The 25,486-nt window shown below is 47.5% G+C and overlaps 1 protein-coding gene across 2 annotated transcripts in view; it reads right to left on the bottom strand.

The window, feature by feature from the left end:
• Positions 1–3,364: 3,364 nt before the first annotated feature.
• FAM3B (FAM3 metabolism regulating signaling molecule B) overlaps positions 3,365–25,486 on the bottom strand; it is a 42,461-nt gene continuing 20,339 nt past the window's right edge. For both annotated transcript variants that reach the window (XM_086720258.1, XM_086720257.1), the window contains 5 exons: positions 11,869–11,927; positions 10,615–10,665; positions 9,500–9,587; positions 8,226–8,358; positions 3,365–3,493 (listed from right to left, as the gene is read on the bottom strand). In XM_086720258.1, coding sequence (XP_086576384.1) covers positions 3,404–3,493; positions 8,226–8,358; positions 9,500–9,587; positions 10,615–10,665; positions 11,869–11,927 — 421 coding nt within the window. In that variant the 3' untranslated portion in view covers positions 3,365–3,403. The remainder of the gene's footprint in view (positions 3,494–8,225; positions 8,359–9,499; positions 9,588–10,614; positions 10,666–11,868; positions 11,928–25,486) is intronic.

Here is a 25,486-nt window from a genome sequence, read left to right as displayed (position 1 = left end):
TTTCCTTTAAAGAAGGAATTTAAAGGCTTAACAAATGTTTTTAGAACGCTGGCACTGGGCGCCTTCGAGAGCTGTATGCTGTAGGCTCCGAGGCTGAGCTGAGTAACTCCAGAGCCCCCCGGGGGAGGGGGGGACCGGGCCGCCGATTTGCAGCGGGTGCTTTCCTGTTTCCCCGCTGACGCCTTGTAGACAGCTTGGGGCGCGTCTGCAGCTCCAAGAAAGGCACAATGGAGGCACCGCTCGGAGAAGCTGGACAGAGCGACTCCAGCTTCTGCAGGGGCAGCGGGGAACCCCCGTCGGCGTCCAAAGAGCACCCCCTCCTGCCGGCTCCTAATCCCAGTGGCCTCTCCAGGAAGATGCAGGGGCGCCTGAGTGTCCAAAGTGCCGGGCGGGGGTCCTTGCAGCCGGTGGATGGGGACGTGCCCAGCTCACGGGGGGTGACAGTGGAGCCTCCACCCCAGGGTGGGCGGGCGCAAGGAGTGGAGGGTCCACAAGCAAACGGGCTGGGCACATGGGACAGCCTGTCAGCCCTCACGCAGGGTGCCATCCGTGGTGGACTGGCCCGGGCCGGCAGTGGCAATGTGTGGGCCAGATGGGACAAAGGTCCACTAAGGGGCTGGTGCATCCCAGCTGGCGATGCCCTTTTCTCCAGGAAAGGCTTGTTCAGGAGTAAGCTCCCTTCTCAGTTTTGTGGTGTTCGGATCAGACGCATCTTTTTTAAAAAAATTTTTTTATGTTTACTTTTGAGAGACAGAGAGCACGACTGGGGGAGGGGCAGAGAGAGGGAGACACAGAATCGGAAGCAGGCTCCAGGCTCTGAGCCGTCAGCACAGAGCCCGACACGGGGTTTGAACTCACGGACCACGAGATCGTGACCTGAGCGGAAGTCAGATGCCTAACTGACTGAGCACCCAGGCACCCCAAAGTCCAAGGCATCTTGAAAATGGAGATGCTGAGGTTGGTGGGGGTAGGGGGGCAGAGGCTTGAGGCCCTGGTAGCCTCTCTGGAAGGGGCAGCTGCTTCCAGACTCCCCTGCTGCTGTGCTTGAACCTGCCATAGGGAAGGGCAGGGTCTGCACTCCTCCGGGGAGGGTTCACCCCTGCTCTGCCCCGGAGAGGGGCGCTTCGACCTACCCCGCCCGGCATGCCCATCTCTGGCTGGCTGGCACGTTTTTCTTTTCTTTTTTTTTTTTTTAATAGACTATTTTTAAAGCAGTTACAGGCTCAAAGCAAAAGGGACAGGAAGGCGCAGTTTTCGCCCACCTCCCGGCGCCCCCACTGTGGACATCCCCACCAGAGTGGGGCCGTGGTCCCGGTGGAGGAACCCGCCCCCACACAGCGCCACCTGGAGTCCACGGTTTGCATCAAGCTCGCTCTCGGTGGTGGGCGTTCTGTGGCTTTGACGTTGACAGGTCCTCTGAGCCCCGCCCGGCCACCCCACCCCCACCCCGAGGCCTGCCCGCGGCCCCCACTCTGCCACCCCCTCAGTGACCACCTCACTGTCTCCAGCTACCTCTGGTCCAGAGCCCCTGACTCCTCCTGCAGAGGGGGCCAAAGGGGCTTCCGGGGGGTGGCTGGTGAGGACACTGGGCTCTGCGGGGAGGAAGCACTCCCCAGCGCGGGGCAGGAGACACCGTCAGCACAGCCGTCCCACGGCTGACACTGTTCCTGGGCCGTGAGCCGCCCCGTGCAGACAGGGAACAGATGCTTTCAGGAAAGTTCCACGAGACCTGCTGAAAGAAAACCCTGTGGCGGGGCCTAGCCCGCAGCAGTACCCCAGGCCTAAAGTGTCACACGCGCTAATGTGGAGCCATCGCACCGGCCATGTTATTTAACGGAATACAGTGGAAGCTCAGGTAGAAAACATAAACCTGATGAGGAGGACATTTTCAGGAAGCTTTGTGTTTGGCCGGCAGTCAGCTTGGCCAGTGAGCGTCAGCAGGTGGCACGGTGAGAAGGGACATGGGGACCTCCCCAGCGCTGGCGCCCGGCGGGCCACGACCACGTCCACACTCAGTGCCCTTGTAAGCAGGAGACAGGACAGGGGCGGTTCAGAGTCCTGTGCCCCTGGTGGGGACGCACCAGTGAAGGCCACCGCAGGTGCCCGAAGAGACCGAGGGGCCCCAGTGCTGTGTCAGGGTGGGGGTGTCACGGGAGCCTCGCATCCCGGGGCAGGACTGTGGGATGTGCTAGGCCAGGAGGCCCCGAGGCCTCATCAAGTTCACGGTGCTATGCAAATGTAATGATCCCAGTCAGAATAAAATATGCTCCCTCCCCGTCTTTAGTACAGAAAGGTCTATGGGCACGAGAGTTTAGAACCACAAGGCAACTGTATCCGTGTCCCTTGGGCAGCATACAGCCTGGGTGACTTAAACAGCAGACGCTGACTCTCAGTCTGGAGGCCAGAAGTCCGAGGGGTTGCCCTGGCCCCGTGCCCTCCACGGGCTCCCGGGGAGTGTCTGCTCCAGGCCTCGCCCCAGGCTTCTAGGGGTTTGCTGGTGTCTTCGGGGTTCCTTGGCTCGTGGAGGCATCACCCAGATCTCTGCCTCCATCCTTACAGGGCACTCTCCCTGTGTGCGCGTCCGCGTCCACATTCCCCCTTTCCACAGGGACACAGTCACGCTGGCTCACGGCCCACCCCACTCCATCCAACCCACTGCATCTGCAATGACCCGATTTCCAAAAAGGGTCACGTTCAGAGGCACCAGGGGTTAGGATTTCAACGTGTGAATTTTGCGCGTGACTTCCTTACCCCCAAGCCCCATATCGCATGATACGTCCTCCGGTAAGTGGGGGGTATACAGTTGTCCTCCTGACAGCAGACCCTGCTCACCCTGCCCGGGCTCCTCCCTCCCATCCCCGCACCCCAGAGAGACACCCCCACGTTCACGGGAGAGACTGGGTCTCCCTCACTTCCATGATGCTGGTGCCAGAAGGCAGGTGCGGCCAGATTGCTGGGGCGAATGAGTAAGTTCACGGACCCCCAGGAAGAGTTTAAGGGCTTAGCTGGAGTGGACCAAGGGAGCTCTGGTAAGCCCTCTGTGCGCAGTCTCCTGGGAGAGCCAGGTCCAAAACGAGGGTGTGCCTGGTGCTAACACAATAAAGGTTTTGTCTATGCAGGGCTGTCTACGTGAAGCTCGCTTCCCCCAGAAGCTCCTTGCCAGGCCAGACCCTCCCTCCCCTCACAATTCCTACCCATGTCAGCCTTCCTGCTCATTAGTGCCCTCACTAGATAAATCCCGGCGTAAAAACACCGTGTGCCAAGGTTGTATCCAGCTAGCAAATACTGCTCGGTTGAAGACAGACTCCAAATACTCATCAGATATTGACCGTTGGTTAAGATGCTCGGGTCATTCCACACGGTGTTGGTCTATACATAACCTATTTATTAAGGTCGCGCAATGTTAGCTTGTTTTTTTCGGTATGCAGCCTTCTATCTGTACCTCTGCAGGCCAGCCAGAGTATCTGTTCCTTGCACTGTCAGAGTGGTTGATCTGTGTAAAAAAAGAAAAAGAATTTTCTGTATCCACCAATCTAATTAACAAATATTTAATGTGTCAGCGATGAGCAAAGTCATAAAAACAGAATCACTTCCTAAAATGGGATTCGCTCCAAACTACTCTGGGTACTTGATTTTTTTTTTTCTCAACATATTTCTTAATAATAATGGAGAAAAAATAATAATATTGGAGCCAGGGGGGGCGCCTGGGTGGCTCAGTTGGTTAAGCGTCCAACTTTGGCTCAGGTCATGATCTCGCGGTCTGTGAGTTTGAGCCTGCTTCGGATTCTGTGTCTCCCTTTCTCTCTGTTCCTCCCCTGCTCGCGCTCCCTGCCTCTCTCAAAAATAAATAGACATTAAAAAAAGTTTGTTTAATAATATTGGAACTAGGTGTTAATGCAGCTCTAGAACTTTCTTCAATGATGTAGATATCTATCCAGGAGTCTATGCTATCCCGTAGAGTCACATTTGGGTTAGTGAGTACTGAAAATGTGGCTACTATGACTAAGGAACTCATTTTTTTTTTTCACTTTTTCAAAAATGTTTATTTATTTGGGGAGAGAAAGAGAGAGTGTGCACACGTGTGTGCGAGTGGGGGAGGGGCAGAGAGACACAAGGAGAGAGAGAGGATCCCAAGCAGGCTCTGGGCCATCAGTGCAGAGCCTGGTGTGGGGCTCGACCTCATGAACCGCGAGAAATCAAGAGTCCAATGCTTAACACGCTGAGCCACCCAGGCACCCCTAAACTCTATTTAATTTAAATAAATTTAAATGTAAATGCAAATGTGGCCAGGAGCTGCCTTATTGGGCCGCATAGCTCGAACACCTACTTTCCAATTCTCTGGGAGTAGGACTGTATGCTTTTCAGGGAAACTGTACAGTCCCTTGCTCAGCAAATGTGTGCTCATCCTGACTGGGCTTTAGTTTTTCACGTCTTTGATCCTTTCACAGATAACGGAACGCCTTAATCTAAACCACAGGAGGGATCACACGCATCGTTATGGAACTGTAGTTTCCATAACTTTCCATGAGTTTCATTCCGGTTTTACATTCCTTTTTTTATAGAACAGATTTACTAAGATAAAATTCACATTGAAAGTGTAGAATCAGGGGCACCCAGGTGGCTCCGTCGGTTAAGCGTCCGACTTCGGCTCAGGTCATGATCTCACAGCTTGTGAGTTCGAGCCTCGCGTCGGGCTCTGTGCTGACACCTCGGAGCCTGGGGCCTGCTTCGGATTCTGTGTCTCCCTCCCTCTCTGCCCCTCCCCTACTCATGCTCTATCTCTCTCTGTCTCTCAAAAATCAATACACATTAAAAAAATTTTTTTAATAAAAAAAAAATAAAATAAAGTATAGAATCAGGGGTCATTCCTAGCCATTCAGTGGCCCGAGCAGGGGAAGCTGTGGACCAGTCCTCAGCGACAGGCTGACTGCTCAGTCTCCAGTGGTAAAGTGCCAAACAGGCAGAGACGGCACCTGCCCGCCTCAGGCCAGCGTGACCTCAGGAGCCGGAGCAGCCCGTTCACCCTGAAATTCCTCTTTGGTCACAGCCTCTCCAACAGCGGCCTGCTCTTCCCTTACAATGTCTTCAGGCCTCCGTAGAAGCGGAAATCAGGCACAAGTTCCCACAGCCACCCACGTGCAGAACCTTCCAGGCCGGCGTCCCCCCGAGTGAGCTCCCTTGGTGTTGCATGGGATGGTGACCGGTCCACACAGCGCAGAGGAGATTTGGGGCTGCACAGAGCGACGGGAAGCAGGTTAACATGAGATGCCTCCCTGGGAGGCTGGTGGTCAGCCCTGGGGTCTGCAACCGCCTGGATCTGCTTCCGGAGGGTTCCAGGAGCGAAGCGGCCAGCTGCAGCCCAGCTCACTGGCCAGGGATTCATGGGTGAGAGGGACGCTGACATCAGCCGGGTTTTCAACGGCCACAATGGCACGAGCTGCCGGCAGAAGCTTCTCCTGGTTCTCCTCAGGTTCATGACGTAGACACCACCACTCCTCCTTCTGTGGAGGTGCTGTTCCGCCTGGAAGTCAAGGTTGGTGCCGCCTAGGTGGGTTCCTGCTGCAAGGAATTCAAGGACATCCTCCTCCTCTGCCTGCAGGACGTCAAGGTCTCGGACACCGCGAGTCTCCCCTTAAGATACCACAGGGATACGGAACGATGACGGACAGATCCCTCCCTGGGTAGCTCGGAAGAAAGCAAGCGTCTTACGTTTTAAGATTCAGTTTGGTGTGTAGAGGGCTGGTGGAGGCTTCCAAACGCGAGAATGACCCGCGGGCTATGCCCTGGAACCAGCAGGGGGCTGGATGCGACAGTGGCTGGGGGCCACCCAGGGCTCCGGAGGCCCATCCCACACAGCCAGACGTCACCCTCGGGGAAGTCCACGCAGCAAGTCCGCATATCCAAATCAGGAAGACATGTGAATCCCCCGACAGTACCCGACTCGAGCTCTGGGTGAGACGAGGCCCCCAGCTCGGGCCTCGCTGGCATCTGAGCAAACCCCCTTGTGTGTCCCCAAGCCGCGGCTCTAACAGCCCTCGCAAAACCCGCTCACGGGTTCAGGTCTCATCAGGATACTCTTGTAGCCACTGCAGCAAAAATCTTCAACCCTCCCATGCAGGGAAGACACGCGTTTTCCCAAAATTCCCTTCGAGCCCCCCCTCCCACCCCCCTGCCCGCCCCCCCCCACCGTTTCAAAACACATGGGTTCTCTGAACTCAGGACCGCGTTTGGAAACCCACTCTTTCCTTGATTCCTCCTCTTCCAGAAACTTTTTCTCGAAGAGAAGCCTGGAGAGCAAGGGCCACTGCTACTTTGCAATTCAAATGAGGTTTTATTTTAAGTGTCTTAGCTGAACATTAGTAGGGAACCTGTTTGTTGAGATGTTAACGTTGAGTTAGAAGGGATTCAAGCCTCACGCCTGGCTTTTCTGGTACTGAGGACCCACTCAGGCACCAGAGGGTGGGGTGGTAAGGGCAGTGCGCCCCTAGGCGGCCAGGCTTGGGCTCTGGCTGGAGTCCCTGACCTGGGGCAGGTGGCGTGGGGGTGGAGCCAGGCACCCAGAGAGGCTGAGGGAGCTGGTGGAGGGGGTGGGGGGCGGGCAGGTGGGGAGGACACAGGGTAAGAGAGCTGGGGCAAGGGCCTCCAACCCGCCGTGCAAATCAGGGCAACGGGTCCAACCCTTCCTGTGCATCAGAATCACCAGCCAGCTCCCACCCTGAGACTCTAGTCTGGCTGGCCTGCATACGGCCTGGGCATCAGTGTTTTAGGGACGGCAGGTTGGGGGTGGATGAGTGTGACGTGGCAGGGCAGGGGAAGCTCCGGGAAGTTGCTCTCTGCTCATCGTTCCCACTCAATCCCCAGGGACCCTTATGTGGCTGCGCCTGGCCCCTGGCTCAGCTCACCTCGCGGAGCAGAGTGGGTCCAGGCGGCCCTGGCCCAGACAAGCGCTACCACGCGGAGCCCAGGGAACGCCCTTCTCATTAGGACAGGTCGCTGAGGTCCCTGCTGGGCACTGGGTGTCCGGACCCAGCCATTAGTAACAAGAAGTCTACGCTAGGGCGCCGGGTAAACACTCCTAACGTGTTCTGCAAGGCTGGCTTCCTGTCGGTAAAAGAACCTGAGAGTTACAAGGGGAAACGTGCTTTTTTAGAGGCGTGCTAAAATAACCCCGGCTGCCCAGCCTCCAGAGTGCTACGGCGGAGGGCATCAGAGAAGCCGAGGGCCTTCCCTTGGGAGCTGGTCGCGAGTTACCTGGTTGTGCGGCCACACTGAAGCCCCACCTCTCCCAGCCCCCATCTCCAGCCAGGGTGGTCCTGCGAACACAGGAGAGACCCCCCTGCTGTCTGTTTCTGTGCGTCTCCCTTCCCAGACCCGTCACCACACCAGAGGACGCCAGGAGGGCACCTGGCCTAAAGTCGGAAGCAGCCTCTTAGGACGGCCTCCAGACGCCCACTGCCTCCTTGCGAGTCTCTGGCTCCTCGAAAGGAGGCGCCTCTCCTGCGCAGGAGCAGCTGGGGCCCTCACTCCGATGCCGCTAACCCCTCCTGTCCAGAAGCTGTCATGTGTCCCAGCGAGCGGCGACTCTGCAAGGGGCTGTGTGACGGTTCCCAGGGGTGCCCGCTTGTGACCCCCAGGACAGGTGCCGACGCTCCGTTGGAAGTTTCACAGGCAACCGACTTCCTGTGTTAGAAACCTTATTCTCTCGGTCTTTGCTCTCCCTCCACAAAGAGGACACGATGGGGGGGACTCGATGACGCGTGGACTTCTGGCAACAACACCAATGAAGGCTGCATTCATCCAGCGTGTGTCTGGCTGCTTTAAGCGCATCACGTGCACAGGCTGGGTGAGTCCCCAAACCGGCACGGCTATGGGCCTCACGGCCAAGGGGAAGGACAGAGAGGCTTGTCCCGGACTGCGGAGTCTCAAGCGTCCTCGGCTTTTAAACAGGCTTGGGCAGTGTGAACTTGAGCGCCTTTTCACGGTGTAATGTGAAAAGGGTTACCCACACTGTGCGATGGGCTCTTTCACCTAGAAGGGCATCTCGAACACCTCCCCGTGATTCTTCCCGGACTTGGGAATGCAGAGTCCCAGGCCACGAGCCCACGCGGCCGGCCTGGCGCAGGAATGTCTCGGAGGTAGGCGGCCGTAACCAACCCACAGCCTTTCAAATCTCAGAGCGCGCTCTACGGACCGTTTGTGGGAAAGGACCTTTGAAAAACACTTACACTTTCTCTCTGAATTTCTTCGGGAAGTTGAAGGCCTTTGGCTGTGAGAAACACCCAGCTCGACCTGAACTGTATGTTCCTGATGTGTTTACTTCCAAGTCCTTCTATGACCTTCTTGGCGTCCTCCTTCAACCTGGGGGGAGAAGGGAGGGCGTGTGAAGGTCGCATGTGGAGACACCAGAGGGTCACCCCTCTTTGTCCTGGGAAAGGGGCTTCTAAAGCAATCTACCTCCTCCTGGCGTAAACAGCGGGAGGATATCGGATTTCTAAATGCGTGACAACATCAGGGACTCCTTAAGACCAGTGTGGGACGCACAGTTTCAACTCTCGATTCTCAAAAGCCCTGTGTCTTGGGGTGCAGTCACGTCCTCGCATCCAGCCAACATAACCATTGGGCTCTGCTGTCCCTCCTGTTTCCTGACCACAAAATAAGCAGACAGAAGTTGCTGAAAGATGCCAGCAAAGGTCAGAATGGTCCCTTTCATTTTCACAAAGGTCAGTATCAAAAAAGAAAACAAAAAATGGAAAACAAGGCCAACCATCGTAAAAGCGTGCGATTTCGAGTAAGCAGAGGAAGGAAGGCAGCAAGGAAAGGAAAAAAACAAAAACAAAACAATGAGCTCCGAGTTTCCCCCGAGGGAGCGAAGTCGGAATTTTTCCAAGTGTGCACCAGATAACTTCAGTCTGGTAAGATCCTCTATTAAAAATAAGGGCTGGGGTCACATAAAGCTGGGAATGCTGGGTTCGGGATCCACCTTGGAAACGCAGCGCACAGAAGCACTTGGAGGTCCTTGGAAGTCTGGCAGCGAAGGTGCACGCGTTTACCCAGAATTGCGAGAAACGCGGAGCCAGATGGACCTCTCCCTACGGAAAGTACTGTGCGCGTGTGGGCGTGTCTTTTTCATTCTATTGGTGCTCCTACAGAGAATTTTCTCAACTCCCTTTCCTATTTCTGTGAGTCCAGCCCTGGGTTTAAGCTTTTTTGGGCCAAGTGTTAGCTTTCCTGCGCTAGTTGTGGTCAGTGGTGGCTCCGTCTTGCTACCTGGAAAGATTCTTTAGCTTCTAGTACTGACTTACCCCTGGCTACTCATGGGTTTTTTAGGAACACAGGCTGCTTTGTCAGAGGTTCCCATTCTTTCTCCTTAAGAAAGCATCCTGCCCTTTGGATTTGTGTTCTTTCCTACAGGATGCTCTTGAGGGGCCCTGTTGCTGGCCTGGCGCTCTCTGCCAGCTGGCTTCCCCCCTGCCGCTGCGACAAATCTGTACACGCTCACCTGCTGGCTCCATCATCGTGGGTCACCATGAAAAGCAACGACTTTGACGGTGCGCTCTGAATAAAGTTTATCATCTGTCCGGAGTTATCTGTTGGGTCAAGGCAAATCAATCAGTTTTAGGGTCTTCCCGGTCCACTGGCCCCGGACGCTGAGCCTCCTCTGCTCTTAGCTGCTGTGTTTGCCCGGAATCTTCCAGTTCCTGGAGCTCCTCCCACGACCACGTGAATGGTACTCCTGGTCCACGAGTGAGCGGCTGCTGGGCTCCACGGAGCAACCAGCAGAGGTGAGGGGCACGGGCGGCTCCTTAAGATTCTATGACTCGACCTTGAGACCGCAGCACATGTGGCCTATTCTCTGCAATGACTAATGAAGCCCTGACCCGAGAGGAACCATCTGACAGCAGAGTGGCCCCAGGACACTCATATGCAGAATGGGGGTGAGAAATCAGACGTGCTGACCAGACCGAGCACGGTAGGTCTTGCGGGAAGAACAGGAAGGGCTAATCTCAAGCCCCCGTGGTTTTACCACGGGGGCTTGTCATTTACAGTGACGCTTCTGTTACTTACAGAGTAAAAATGCATAGTGCCCAACAGGCGCATCCAGCCATCTCTTAATTTCTCTGTTGTCCTTATAAAGACTTGTTTTTAATAAGCCTCACTGTTCAATAAAAATATAAGGGACTGCTATATCCTGACTGACCACTGCGGTCAAGTCCAGTGCATCCCAGGGATGCGTGTGCCTAGCCCAGCGGGACATCACGAACAGGATAGGGATAATGATGCTGTTCAGGGATGGAGGCTTATCACATTATTTTACACATATCTGATTTTAAAAAAATGTTTTCTCTTTCCCATTATCTGATGAAGGAACAGAAGAAAAGATCCAGGACAAGCGTGATCAGAGAAGACATTTTCTAGACAACACCTTCAAACTTCACCATATGAATCCAGTTAGAGATGAGGAGGGCTTGTGTAAGAGTGTTCTAGAATATTCATATGAGCTTCTGGAACATTTTCAGTAGACAAAATAAGAATGTTTGACATTTTTATCTGTGTTTTCTTTTTAATCTTAATGTTTAGAATTCATTTTAATTTTCATAGGAAGAGTTTTCTTACCTCCTTCAAACATATCAAAATACTGTGTTGCCGTCACTTTCCCAGTCATATCTAAAAATAAAAAGAAATAGTTTTTAAAAGAAAGTTCACTGGACCCCAGGATGCATTTGTGGCACCACGGTGCTCAAAACGACGCATTCGTCTTTCCAGGAAGCGTGGCTGCTGTGGGCAGGTCAGGTCATGGCTGAACAGCTGTTCTAGAACTTTCCTCCTGTCTGCTTTCAGTTAGGTGGACCCTACCCTTTCCTGCCACACCCACCTCTCTCACAGAAACACTGGGGTGCCCACCTCAGCCCTCTCCGCTTCATATTTTAATTTCCCAGCCGGATTCCCAGAGCGGGCATATTTTCTCTGGTTCCCACAGCCCCGCGATCAGGGGACCGCGTGCTCAGCTTGCTGTCAGGCACAGGACACACACAAAACCCATTCCCCGGGGCGCCTGGGTGGCGCAGTCGGTTAAGCGTCCGACTTCAGCCAGGTCACGATCTCGCGGTCCGTGAGTTCGAGCCCCGCGTCAGGCTCTGGGCTGATGGCTCGGAGCCTGGAGCCTGTTTCCGATTCTGTGTCTCCCTCTCTCTCTGCCCCTCCCCCGTTCATGCTCTGTCTCTCTCTGTCCCAAAAATAAATAAACGTTGAAAAACCCATTCCCCAAGCCTGCAACAGTTCTCACGGTCATGGGCCCCCCAGTGGCAATCGTGACAGGATGTCTTTCCCAGGTCTACGAGGATGCCAGGCTTGGCTTCCCCTGAGGCCCAAGTGGCATTTTCTCACAGAGGTGGGGACTGGCTGCTGGTGCCACCCTCTGCAGGGCTCGTAGGAATCCAAGAGCAATGCCAGACCGGTCTGTGCCCCCATAGCATGCTTAGCTGGTTTTAACCCTGCCTTCTGGGGGCCCTTTTTATTTTTTGGGGGGCTTTTAAAAGCCTATTTATATTTGACTTTTTAAAAAAGTTTATTTATTTTTAGCAAACTCTACACCCAACATGGAGCTCGAACTCACGACCCTGAGGTCAAGAGTTGCACACTCCTCTGACTGACCCAGCTAGGAGCCCCCCACCCCATTTTTTTTTGTAGAAACCACAAATAATCTGGACAGTGAGGCATTATAAAAATAACCCAATAATTTAAAAACGCATTCAGATGTAAGCCTAGACTAGATCGTGTGCCAAAATCATAAAAAACCCCAAGGTATCTTTGAAAACCCAATCATGGGAGCTTTTAGAGAAGTTTGAAAGAAAACATTTAATAACTCACAGTTGACAATGGCAATATTTATTCCTCTTCCAACATTTCCAGTCTTTTCTCCTATAAGCCTGAAATATAAATAAGGGTCAGTCAAAGAGTCCCTTTCTTATTAAGCGATGAGTAGCCCTCCCCGTTCCATAAAATCTTCTCTCGACAGAGACACTGCCATTGGTGCTTACCATCCCGTCACGGGTCCGCACCGGCCTTGGCCCAGCGCCCTTGAAAGCCACCCCCATACTCGCTCCGCACATACCCACCTCCAAGTTTCCACAGACTCGGTCCCTCAGAAAACCTGGAAACTGTCTTTCATCTTACAATCCAGACAAATGGCCAGGAAGACGAAAACCAAGTATTTGTGTAGCGCGGGCTCTTGACAAATGTCGTTTCACTGAATCCTCGACTATCTCACCACCATTCATTTTTCCATTTTACAGCTATGAAGTCCTAAGAGGTGGGTCAATTGGAAATAGACCTAACTCAAGGCTGGTACCCACGTACACACCCTCTGTCCTCGTACTGACGGAGGCTTTGCTTGACTCTTGATGATCCTTTTATCCAACCACAAAACAGAACCCAGCTTACCTCCTCAAAGAAATGCCTTATATCACGTCACTTAATTTTCACTTTTAAATTGGAGAATAGGAAATGTCAACTTCAAACGAATTGTGCCCTAAAACCAGTAAGAAGACTGACTTTCCAGGAGATGGTATCTATTACTGAAGATCCTGGAACTGTGTGTGTGTGTGTGTGTGTGTGTGTGTGTGTGTGTGTGTGCATGTACCCTCTGTCAAGTTTTATAATCAGCGATACAGTCACAAAAAGAAGCTGGAAGTTTCCCTCCTTTTCCCATGCTTGGGAGCAGTGAATATGGCACTATAATATGTTGCTCTTGACATGTTTACCAAAACTCTCCTGGGGGCTTTTCAGGCTAAGTCCTTTTTGGAGGCATAGCTTTTTGATAATTTTTGAGAATATTCTATAGTATCTTGAAAAAGAAAAAGAAACTTCCATTTGTGATCATGGAAAGTGGGGTCACCTGAACCTAACGTCTCAGAGAGAAAAATTTAAAACCGGGACTTGAAGAGTCTATCTACTTGACTGTACTGGAGACCTAACAAGGAAGTGAAGAGTTCCAAAGCCAGGATGTGGGAGAACACGAAGTTTCAAGCAGGTGAGCTCAGCATGTAAATCTACTTTGCCTCAGGAGCATTTGCTAATTCCAGAAAAAGTGTCAAAAAAGAAGAGTAGCACTTTTGACAACCATGTGAGGCCAGGGGGACAGAAGTTGGAAGCTGGGCCCCCCAAACGGAAAGCCACATCAAATCCTCCAATCTCTTTGGGTTGGGATCAAAAACAGATGAATCTTAAAAACAAGAATGAACCAGAAATAGATCAGAACTTGAATAGCTGCCTCCAAATTTTAAGTCAACTGGATGACCCCCGCCCCCGCCAAATCTCAATCCTTAGCATTTATTCAGATCGTTCTATTCTGCTAATGGTTCCAAGTCCTTGGTATAAGCAAACAAAAATCCCCAGAAGAATATATCATCTAAGGCCTTAATTAAGAAAAAATCAGCACAACTTCTCAAACGCATGGTCTGTCACACTATCAAATGTCACCTGGCACATAAGGAGAGATGCCAACGTAAACAAGTGTCGATGAGACAGGAGAAAATAATAGAGAATAGTGACAATGTGTGAGGGTTCCAAATAGATTGCCCAACAGACTTTACGATAAAGAAGATAATAAATGAAACAATATAGATAATTATAGATAATATAGATATAATATAGATATAGATAATATGATATAGATGTAATATAGACAATAAATGAAAATTTTTGAACTGGAAACTACAAAAACTGACATGAAGATTAGAAGAAGAGTAAAATGAAGCTCTAAAGCTAAAATCGCTTAACAATCGGTAGTTAACAGAGGGGTTTAACAGCAGATTAGGCACAGAAGAACCGGTGAACTGAACGACAGTTCAGAGGAAAAGAGCTCTGTCTACAAGGAAAACCAGAGAGATACAAGGATGGAAAAATACAAAATAGACTGAAGGCTATAGAGAATATAATAAATAGTAAGATCTGACATATGTTCCGTTAGGAGTCTCATTGGAACAGAAGGTTAATGGAGAAGAAGATGCAACGTCAGAGAATTTGTTAGATGTATGAAAGCCTTCAATTCACACATATTTAAGAAGCACAACGAGGGGCGCCTGGGTGGCTCAGTCGGTTGAGCGTCCAACTTCGGCTCAGGTCACGATCTCGCAGTCTGTGAGTTCAAGCCCATGCCGGGCTCTGTACTGATGGCTCAGAGCCTGGAGCCTGTTTCAGATTCTGTGCCTCCCTCTCTCTCTGCCCCTTCCCTGCTCATGCTCTGTCTCTCTCTGTCTCAAAAATAAATAAACGTTAAAAAAAATTTTTTTTAAAAAGAAGCACAATGAACACCAAAGAGAATACAGCAATAACAACAGACACAGCAGGGTATAAGTGCTGAAAACCAAAGACAAGGAAAAATCATACAGATAATAGGAGAGGGAAAAGAAGGCTGTTACTTTCACAGGATTAGCAATTCAGTTGTTAGCTGACTCTCATGAGAAACAATGGAAGCCAGAAGACAATGGAATGGTATCTGGATGGGTTGAAACACAACCTTGGAACAAACATCTTTCAACAATGAAGATGAAATAAAGATACTTCAACATACACTGAGACAGTTCCCCACTACCAGACAACACAGAAGCTTTTGTTCTGTATCTTTTGTTGTAATAAACCTTATCTGTAAGTATTAGCTGTTACTGAGTCTTACCAGTCCCCCTAGAATATCTCTGAAGTTGAGGGTAGCTGTGCGACTCCCCAAAACAATATCCAACTGAAGTATATGCACATGTGCACAAGGAGATGTGTAATTATATTACACATTTGATGTCCAAGTGGACCTATTTCAGCCTGTTTTCAATTCTAGAATTTCTTTTGTTTTTCTTTGGATTGTATTTCATTTTTGAATATGCAATACATTTATGCAGTTCAAAAATCACCGTTATGTGCACAAAATAAAATTATACCCAAAGAAATCTTCCCTATATCCTCCACTTTGTTCTCCTCATCCCCTGTTCTCATTTCCATTAATTTTTCTTAGTTTCTGATTTACTCCTCCAGTGTGTGTTTTTATGTCAAAAATAAGCAAATTGCATGCGTATGATTAATATATGTTTACGCCTGTGTTTTACATATAGGTATATATACACATATGAGTACACTTATGTGTGAGTGTATCTACGTAGATGTGTGTATTCCTTATCATATTCTTTTATAACCAACTAGTAAATGTGTTGCTCTGAGTTCTGTGAGCCGTTCTAGCAAATAACGAAACCCAAGGAGGAGGTCACGGGAACTCGGATTTATAGCCAGTCAGTCAGAAGCATAGGAACAATCTGGGACTTGTGATTGCATCTGAAGTGTGGGGGGAGAGAGTCTTGTGAGACTAAGCCCTTAACCTGTGGAGTCTGAGGCCATCTTCAAGTAGGGTCAGAATCGAGTTGAATTATGGACCACCCAGCTGGTGTGGCAGATAATTGCTTGATGTTGGGAAAAACCTACCACACATTGGGTACGATGCACTCAGAGTATCGTGTGTAGTGTAAGGAAAACAATGGGGTTTTTCTTTATGCACCCAAAATAATGGGGCTCACTTGAGAAGAAACAGATAACTTGAGTAGCTCTGTATTTATTAAAGAAATTGAAATGTGCAGTTAGAAATCTTCTCACAAAGAACACTCCAGGCCAGAAGGCTTCACTGGGGAACTGCACCAAATCCTTAAAGAAATAATACCAATTTTGTACAAACTCTCTCAGAATATTGAAAAGGAGAGAATACTCACCAATATACTCCACCCTGATACCAAAACCAGAAAAAAAAAAAAATAAGAAGAAAACCATAGACCAATATCTCTCATGAATGCATATACAAAAATTTTTAACAGAATTTTAGCCAATTGAACCCAACAATATAGAAAAAGGATGATGTATCACAAGCAAGTGGGACTTACCTCAGAAATGCAAGGTTGGCTTAATATTCAAAAATGTAATTTGCCACATTAGCAGACTAAAAAAGACAAACTATATAATCACTTCAAGAGATGCAGAAGGGACACTGGCTGGCTCAGTCGGCTGAGTGTCCGACTTCGGCTCAGGTCATGGTCTCAAGGTCTGTGGGTTCGAGCCCTGCGTCGGGCTCTGGGCTGACAGCTCGGAGCCTGGAGCCTGCTTTGGATTCTGTGTCTCCCTCTCCCTCTGCCCCTCCCCTGCTCATGCTCTGTCTCTCTCTGTCTCAGAAATAAACATTAAAAAAATTAAAAAATTAATTAAAATTAATTTAATTAAAAAATTAAACATTAAAAAAATAGAGGTGCCTGGGTGGCTCCGTCGGTTAAGCCTCCAACTTCAGCTTAGGTCATGATCTCGCGGTCTGTGAGCTCGAGCCCCATGTCAGGCTCTGTGCTGACCGCTAGGAGCCTGGAGCCTGCTTTGGATTCTGTGTCTCCCTCTCTCTCTGCCCCTCCCCCACTCGTGCTTGGTCTCTCTCTCTCTCTCTCTCTCTCTCTCTCTCTCTCAAAAATAAACATTAAAAAAAGAGAGATGCAGAGAAAAACAAGTGACAAAATCTAGTATCCATCACTGATTAAAAACTCTCAGAAATCTTGAGGTGGAAGGAATTTCCTCAACTGATAAAGGGTTTCTATGAAAAATCCCTAATTAACATCATATTTAATGATGAACGATGGAATGCGTTTGCTCTACGACAAGGAAAAAGGCAATGATGTCTACTCTCAGCATTTCTATCCAGCATTGTAGTGGAGGTTTCATCCAGTGTAATCAGGCAAGAAAAAGAAAGCAAAGGCATGCAGATTAAAAAAGAAATGGAGGGGCGCCTGGGTGGCGCAGTCGGTTAAGCGTCCGACTTCAACCAGGTCACGATCTCGCGGTCCGTGAGTTCGAGCCCCGCGTCGGGCTCTGGGCTGATGGCTCAGAGCCTGGAGCCTGTTTCCGATTCTGTGTCTCCCTCTCTCTCTGCCCCTCCCCCGTTCATGCTCTGTCTCTCTCTGTCCCAAAAATAAATAAACGTTGAAAAAAAAAAATTAAAAAAAAAAAAAAAGAAAAGAAATGGTAAGGGTCACCTGGGTGGCTCAGTTGATTTTGGCTTAGGTCACGATCCCAGTGTCGTGGGCTTCATGCCGTGTTGGGCTTCATGCTGAGCATGGTGCCTGTTTGAGATTCTCCTTCTCTCTCTGTCTCTCCCTCTGCCCCTCCCCTCCCTAAAAAAATATTCCTTTTTTGTTTTTAATGTTTATCTTTATTTTTGAGACAGACAGAGCATGAGTGGGGGAGGGGCACAGAGAGAGGGAGACCCAGAATCGGAAGCAGGCTCCAGGCTCTGAGCGGTCAGCACAGAGCCTGATGCGGGGCTGGAACTCATCAACTGCGAGATCATGACCTGAGCTGAAGTCGAACGCTCAACCGACTGAGCCACCCAGGTGCCCCAAAAACTATTCTTAAAAGAAAGAAAAGAAGTGGGAAAACTCTCTTTTATTGGGGGTGGGTAGATGGCATTATCATCTACATAGACTATCCAATGTAAAAACAAAACTACTAGAACTAATAAGTGAGTTTAGCAAGGTTGTGGGATATAAGCTCATTATCCAAAAATCAATCGTATCTCTATATGCTAGTAATAAACAGCTGGAAATTAAAAAAAAATTTAAATATACTACAGCATCAAAAATGAAATACTTACAGATAAATACAGTAAAAGAGCTACAAGATGTGTATATTGAATACAGTAAAAACATTACTGAGACAAGTTGAAGAAAATTTTAATAAATGGAGAGCTATGTTTCTTGAGTAAAAGATTCAATATTGCTAAAAATGCCAATTCTCCCCAAATTGATCTAGAGACCCAATGCAATCCCAATCAAAAGCCAATAGTTTTGTGTAGCAATGTGTAAGCTGATTCTAAAACTCATATGCATATGGAAAGGATCTAAAATAGTCAAAATAATTTTGAAAAAGAAAAACAGAACTGAAGAAATTATGTTACTGAACTTCAAGAATTACTGTAAAGCTACATTTATCAGGGCAGTTTATATAATGAAAGACAGACAAGTGGAAGGGAATGGAGAGTCCAGAATTAGATATGGTCCCTTGATTTGGGCCAATGGTACAAATTCAGTAGACAAAGACCGTATTTTGAATAAATGTGCTAGAACAATTGGATATCCACATTTAAAAGTGATTTCAATCCAGACTTCGCATCATATGCAAAAATTAACCCCAAAGGGGTATCTCACAGTATTTGTATTGAAAAATCTAAAATTATCAAATTTCTAGAAGAAAAATACAAGAAAATTTCTGTGACTTTGGGTTGGGCAGACAGGATCTGAGATAGGACACAAAAAATATGATCCTAAAAGTAAAAACTGGTAAATTGGACTTCAATAAAATTAAGAATTTCTGCTCTTTGATAAACACAGTTAAGAGAAGAAAAAAGACAAGCCACAAACTGGGAGAAAATATTTGCAAATCATGTACTTGATGAAGGACTTGGATACAGAATATATAAAGAAATCTGAAAGTCAGTAATAAGAAAACAACCCAGGGGCACCTGGGTGGCTCAGTCAGTTAAGCATCCAACTTCAGCTCAGGCTCATGGTTCATGAGTTCAAGCTGCGCGTCAGGCTTTCTGCTGCTGGCAGCACAAAGCCCGCTTCAGATCCTCTGCCCCCTTGTCTTTCTGCCCCTCCCCCATGTGTACACTCTCTCACTCTCTCTCTTGAAAATAAACATTTAAAAAAAAATTTTTAATATTTATTTTTGAGACAGAGGGAGAGAATCAGAGCGTGAGCAGGAGAGAAGCAGAGAGGGAGATACAGAATTGGAAGCAGGCTCCAGGCTCTGAGCTGTCAGCACAGAGCCTGATGCGGGGCTCAAACCCATGAACTGTGAGATCGTGACCGGAGCCGAAGTCAGGAGCTCAACCGACTGAGCCACCCAGGCGCCTCTTAAATAAATATTTCTTTTAAAAAGAAAACAACCCAGTTAAAAAATGGACAACTGACTTAAATAGACGCTTCATCAAATAAGATATACATATAGCAAATACATACACAGAAAGAGGTGCGACATCAGTAGTTATTAGGAAAATGCAGATTAGAAACTTAGATACCACTGCACACCTGTTAGGATATCCTAGATTGGAAGGACTGAGCATACGAGTGTTAGTGCAGCATGATGGTGGATCAACTCTCATACACTGATGGGAATGTAACACAGGACAACACATTGCTTTCAATACTTAAAATGTTTCACCCCATTTTCTTCTTGTTTGCCTGGTTTCTGAAAAAAAGCCCAATATAATTCTTCGCCTTGTTGCTTTGTAGGTAAGGTGCTTTTGGTTTTTTTTTACTTTGTTTTATTTGCCTCTGGTTTCTCATACGATTTTTCTCCTTGTCTTTGATCCTCTGTAGTTTGACATATTTAGGTGTAGATATTTTAGTATTTATCTTACTAGGTTCCATTAAGCTCCCTGGATCTGTGGTTTGGGGCCTGTCAATAATTTTGGAAAACTTCCAGCAACACTGCTTCAAATATTTCTGTTCCTTTCTCTTTCCCTTCTTCTGGTACTCCTGTTACACATTATACCTTTTCACTTGTCCCACAGTTCTCGGATATTCTGTTGCATTTTTTCCCTTCCTTCAGTCTTTTTTTCCCTTCTCTTCCTCTTTCAGTTTGGGAATTTCTATTGACATATCCTCCAGCTCTCCAACTCTTTCCTTTCTTGTATCTGGTCTACTGGTGAACCCATCAAAGGTGTTTCTCATTTCTGTTACAGTAATTAATTTCCTTTGATTCTTTCTTAGGGTTTTCATCTCTCTGCTGACATTGCTCATCTGTACTTGTATTTTGTCCACTTTTTCAATTGGAACCTTGAGCATATTAATCATAGTTGTTTCAAATTCCTGGTCTGCTAATTGCAAAATCTCTGCTATGCTTGAGTCAAGTTCTGATGCTTGCCCCGTCTCTTCAAACTGTGCTGTTTACCTTTAGTGTGCTTGTTACTTGTTTTTGAAAGCTAGGCATAGTGTGCCAGTTAAAAGGAACAGAGGTACCCTGATGAACCTGGATGCAAAAGTCCTCAATAAGATACTAGCCAACCAGAGCCAACAATACATTAAAAGAATTATTCATCATGATCAAGAGGATTTATACCCAGGATGCAGGGCTGGTTCCATATCCACAAAATAATCAATGTAATACATCACATCAATAAAAGAAAGGACAAGAACCAAACGAGTGTCTCAATAGGTGCAGAGAAAGCACTTGACAAAATACAGCATCCTTTCTTGAGAAAAACCCTCAGAAAGTAGGGCTAGAAGGATCATACCTCAAGATCTTAAAAGCCATATGTGAAAGACCCACCACTAATATCATCCTCAATGGGGAAAAACTGAGAGCTTTCCCCCTGCGGTCAGGAACACAACAGGGCTTTCCACTCTTGCCACTGTTATTCAACATAGTTTTGAAGTCCTAGCCTCCGCAATCAGACAACACAATGGCATAAAAGGCATCCAAACTGGCAATCAGGAAGTCAACCTTTCACTCTTTACAGATGACATGATAGTCTATATGGAAAACCTAAAAGATTCCACCAAAAAATTGCTAGAACTGATCCATGAATTCAGCAAAGTGGCAGACTATAAAAATCAATGCACAGAAATCGGTTGCATTTCTATACACCAATAATGAAGCAACATAAAGAGAAATCAAGGAATAGATCTAAAGGAGGCCTTTTAATAAGTAAATAAAAATCTAAGGTTAGAAAGTCATGTCATAGTTACAATTTACAATTGCACCAAAAAGCATAAAATACCTAGGAATAAATTGAACCAAAGAGGTGAAAAATCTATACACTGAAAACTATAGAAAGCTCATGAAAGAAATTGAAGAAGACACACACAAAAAAATGGAAAAATATTCCATGCACCTGGATTGGAAGAACAAATATTGTTAAAATGTCAATACTACCCAAAGCAATCTACATGTTCAGTGCAAGCCCTATCAAAATAACACCAGCATTCTTCACAGAGCTAGAACAAACAATCCTGAAGTTTGTATGGAATCAGAAAAGACCCCGAATAGCCAAAGCAATCTTGAAAAAGAAAACCAAAGCTGGAGGCATCACAATCCCAGACTTCAAGCTGCATTACAAAGTTGTAATCATCAAGACAGCATGCTACTGGCACAAAAGCAGATACTCAGATCAATGGAACAGAATAGAGAACCCAGAAATGGACCCACAAACGTATGGCCAACTAATCTTTGACAAAGCAGGAAAGAATATCCAATGGAATAAAGACAGTCTCTTCAGCAAATGGTGCTGGGAAAACTGGACAGCGACATGCAGAACAATGAACCTGGACCACTTTCTTACACCAGACACAAAAATAAACTCAAAATGGATGAAAGACCTAAATGTAAGACAGGAAGCCATCAGAATCCTCAAGGAGAAAATAGGCAAAAACCTCTTTGATCTTGGCCACAGCAACTTCTTCCTCAACACATCTCCGGAGGAAAGGGAAACAAAAGCAAAAAATGAACTACTGGGACCTCGTCAAAATAAAAAGCTTCTGTACAGCGAAGGAAACAATCTGCAAAACTAAAAGGCAACCGACAGAATGGGAGAAGATATTTGCAAATGACATATCAGATAAAGGGTTAGTTTCCAAAATGTAAAGAACTTACCAAACTCAACACCCAAAAACCAAATAATCCAGTGAAGCAATCAGGAAAAGACATGAATACACGCTTCTCCCAAGAAGACATCCGGATGGCCAACTGACACATGAAAAAATGCGCAGTATCACTCATCATCAGGGAAATAAAAATCAAAACCACAATGAGATACCACCTCACACCTGTCAGAGTGGCTAACATTAACAACTCAGGCAACAACAGATGTTGGCGAGGATGCGGAGAAAGAGGATCTCTTTTGCACTGCTGGTGGGAATGCAAGCTGGTGCAGCCACTCTGGAAAACAGTATGGAGGTTTCTCAAAAAAACTAAAAACAGAACGACGCTACGACCCAGCAATTGCACTACTAGGTATTTATCCAAGGGATACAGGTGTGCTGTTTTTTAAATTTTTTTAATGTTTATTTATTTTTGAGAGGGAGAGATAGAGAATGCAAGCCATGGAAGGGCAGAGAGAGAGGGAGAAAGAATCTGAAGCAGGCTCCAGGCTCTGAGCTGTCAGCACAGAGCCTGATGCAGGGCTTGAACCCACCAACCGTGACATCATGATCTGAGCCAAAGTCGGACACTCAACCGACTGAGCCACCCAGGTGCCCCCAGGTGAGCTGTTTTGAAGGGACACATGCACCGCCGTGTTTATAGCAGCACTATCGACAATAGCCAAAGTATGGAAAGAGCCCAAATGTCCATCGATGGATGAATGGATAAAGAAGATGTGGTATACAGATATAATGGCATATTACTCGGCAATCAAAAAGAATGAAATCTTGCCATTTGCAACTACGTGGATGGAACTGGAGGTTATTATGCTAAGTGAAATTAATCACTCAGAGAAAGACAAAAATCATATGACTTCTCTCATATGTGGAATTTAAGGTGCAAAACAGATGAACATAAGGGAAGGGAAGGAAAAATAATACGAAAACAAGGAGGGGGACAAAACATAAGAGCCTGTTAAATACAGGGAACAAACTGAGGGTTGCTGAAGGGTTATGGGTGATGGGCATTAACGTAGACACTTGTTGGGATGAGCACTGGGCATATACATAGGGGATGAATCATTGGAATCTACTCCTGAAATCATTATTGCCACTATATGCTAACTTGCATGGAAATGAAAAAATAAGTGAATAATTTTTTTTGAAAAAAAGGAACAGAGGTAAATAGAACTTTAGCGTGAGTGTTTATGTTCACCTGACTAGGAGTGAGCTGTGTTTGGTATTTGCTGTGGGCTGTAGGTGCCAAAGGCTAAAATTTCTCTCCTATGTCTAGGATATGCCTAGAGACTCTTTTTTAAATTGGGTTTAGCCTTGTGGTTCTTTTACGCTGTAACCCTCTGTTATTTTTTTTTTGTTGTTTTGAATGTTTATTTATTCATTTGGAGGGACAGAGAGAGAGAGAGAACAGGAGGGGGAGAGAGAGTGGGAGAAGAGAGAATTCCAAGCAGGCTCAATGCTAACAGCAGGAGGTCACGGGGCTCAATCCCACGAACCATGAGATCGTGACCTGAGCAAAAATCAAGAGTCAGATGCTCAACCAACTGCAAACCCCTGTTATGTCAAAGGAGCTTCTTTTGTGTGACGTTAAGATGTGGGGGAAGGGGAAATGTTGTACAGTCCCAAGACTGAGTCTCGATCTTTTGGGGAGCCTGTGCTACTTGGGCGGTGGGCTTCACCAGAGGCCATATTGTTTCTTTGCCCCCTTAGGTGAGACAGGAAGGTTAGAGGGGGGCTGGTTGAGAGGGGGCCCCTCTGGTGTTGGGTATTTTCCTCCCACAGGTCGGTTAGTATCAGGGAAAACCCACATTGGTCAGACTCTGGCAAAAAGTTTCTCTTGAAGGCAGGCCATCGTGAAGGAGAACGGAGCCCTGGGGGCATGTTTCAGACCAGCCGGTTTCCCTTCCCCCTGACAAAAGCAGGAGGGGATTTTTTTCTTTGATCTTTACTCTGAGAGCCTGGTGGGGTTCCTGGCAGAAAAACGCAGGAACGTGTAGGGATTCCTCCAAGGTTTGGCCTGCAGGAGTTTTAATCTCCCAAAATGGTCCAAAACCCCCGTCAGCAGCAACTGACCAATTGCCCCTGAAGGATTCCTGCCTGATGCTGGCTCCAAGCTGACGTGGGATTCTGGGGATCTGCCCGTCTCTCCCACCCACCAAAGGCCGGTGGTTTGCCCTGTGACCTCAATTCTCGGGTATGTGTATGCTTTTATGTCTAGCATAAAAATTGGAGGTTTATGTGCCGTGATCCAATCTAAGAGCTGTTTCCCCTTAACTGGCAGCTTTCGGACCACCTGCTATTATGCGAGACCTACTAGTTATTCGTCATACCATCATACTTGGGTTGTTTTCTGGTTTTGTTGCTTTTTAAAATTTTAAAATTTTGCTTTCACTATACAGGTTTTCTTCTTTCGTTTTTTTTTTTTTTTTTTAACGTTTATTTATTTTTGAGAGAGAGAGAGACAGAGCACAAGCACAGGTGGGACAGAGAGAGAGAGGGAGACACAGAATCCGAAGCAGGCTCTAGGGTCTGAGCTATTAACACAGAACCCGATACGGGGCTCAAATCCACGAACCACGAGGTCATGACCTGAGCTGAAGTTGGACGCTCAACCGACTGAGCCATGCAGGCACCCCATACAGTGTTTCTGGCTTTGTTAAAGGTCATATATTTTAAAAATAGCATTTTAATAAGGGAACAAATAAAATACGGAGAAGATTTTTTACAAACACACACAAAAGACTACTTTAATAGGTAAAGAATCTTGTAAACCAATAAAAAGGTCAGTGACAGAGGTGAAAATGGGCAAGAGATACGAACAGACAGTTTACAGAAAATCAACACAAAGGCTCTTAGCTTAAAAGATCCTCAATTCACTCATGGCAAAAGCAGTGAAAGTAAAAATCTCATCTGAGACTTCAATTTCTATCTCTCAGAGAGGCAGAGATCAAAGTCTCTGTCAACATGCTGGGCTGGACAGACCATGGGGGAACGGTCATTCTCACTGTGCTAATCTGAATCCTCTGAGAAGCAGCTATCCGAACAGGATAAAATGCACAAGAATTTGTATCAGGGGAACTGCCTACAAGAGGAGAGGGGGAAGGGGCTGAGTTAAGGGGGGAGAGCCATCAGACCGCAATACGAGTCTGACCCTAAGCCAAAGACAGGGGGACGGAGCCTTGCAGTCTCTGGAGGGTTCAGCAAGGCCACCGGGGCATCTGGAACCCAAGCCGGCCATCGGCAGAGCCTGACTCTCCCAGGAGTGGGTTTGCCTGGTGCCCCTCTGCTCACACGGATTTTCTCCTTCACCAAACTCTCCCCTGAGCTCCTTGTTTAACTAGGCCTGACTTCGAACGTTGTGCTCATGTCTGCATTGTCCAATTTTAGAAGAACTCTGCTAAGTCAGTTTATCCGGGTCCCCCTCCCTTTGATAGCTGATCACCCTCCATATCTGGTTGGGTTTGCTATCCAGGTGGTGTCTGGTCGCCCAGCCCGCCTTCAGCAAAACACAGGAGGGGACCAGGAAAGTGGAAGGCGCCATATCTTAGAAAAAGGAGTTAAAATTCCAGAGAGGGAGACAAGGCCGTCCCAGGATGACGGTGGATAGGGGTGCCAGACGGCAGCTGCACGGTGACCCAAGAGCAACCTGGCTGACCCAAGTGGGTCGGAAGACTCCAGAAGAGGAACTTGGTGGATATCTGATGGGACATTAGATTGGTTTTTTAACTAGAAGAACATTTTGGGATTAAACTGATGTAAGTAACAGAAAACCAAGCAAGCTGACAACCAACAAAAAGACAAGGAGACACGATGGTTGT

Source organism: Puma concolor, chromosome C2 (genome assembly GCF_028749965.1).
Source record: "Puma concolor isolate L17-30 chromosome C2, mPumCon1.1.hap2, whole genome shotgun sequence".
Classification (NCBI taxonomy): domain Eukaryota; kingdom Metazoa; phylum Chordata; class Mammalia; order Carnivora; family Felidae; genus Puma; species Puma concolor.
This window is presented reverse-complemented; position numbering and strand designations above follow the sequence as displayed.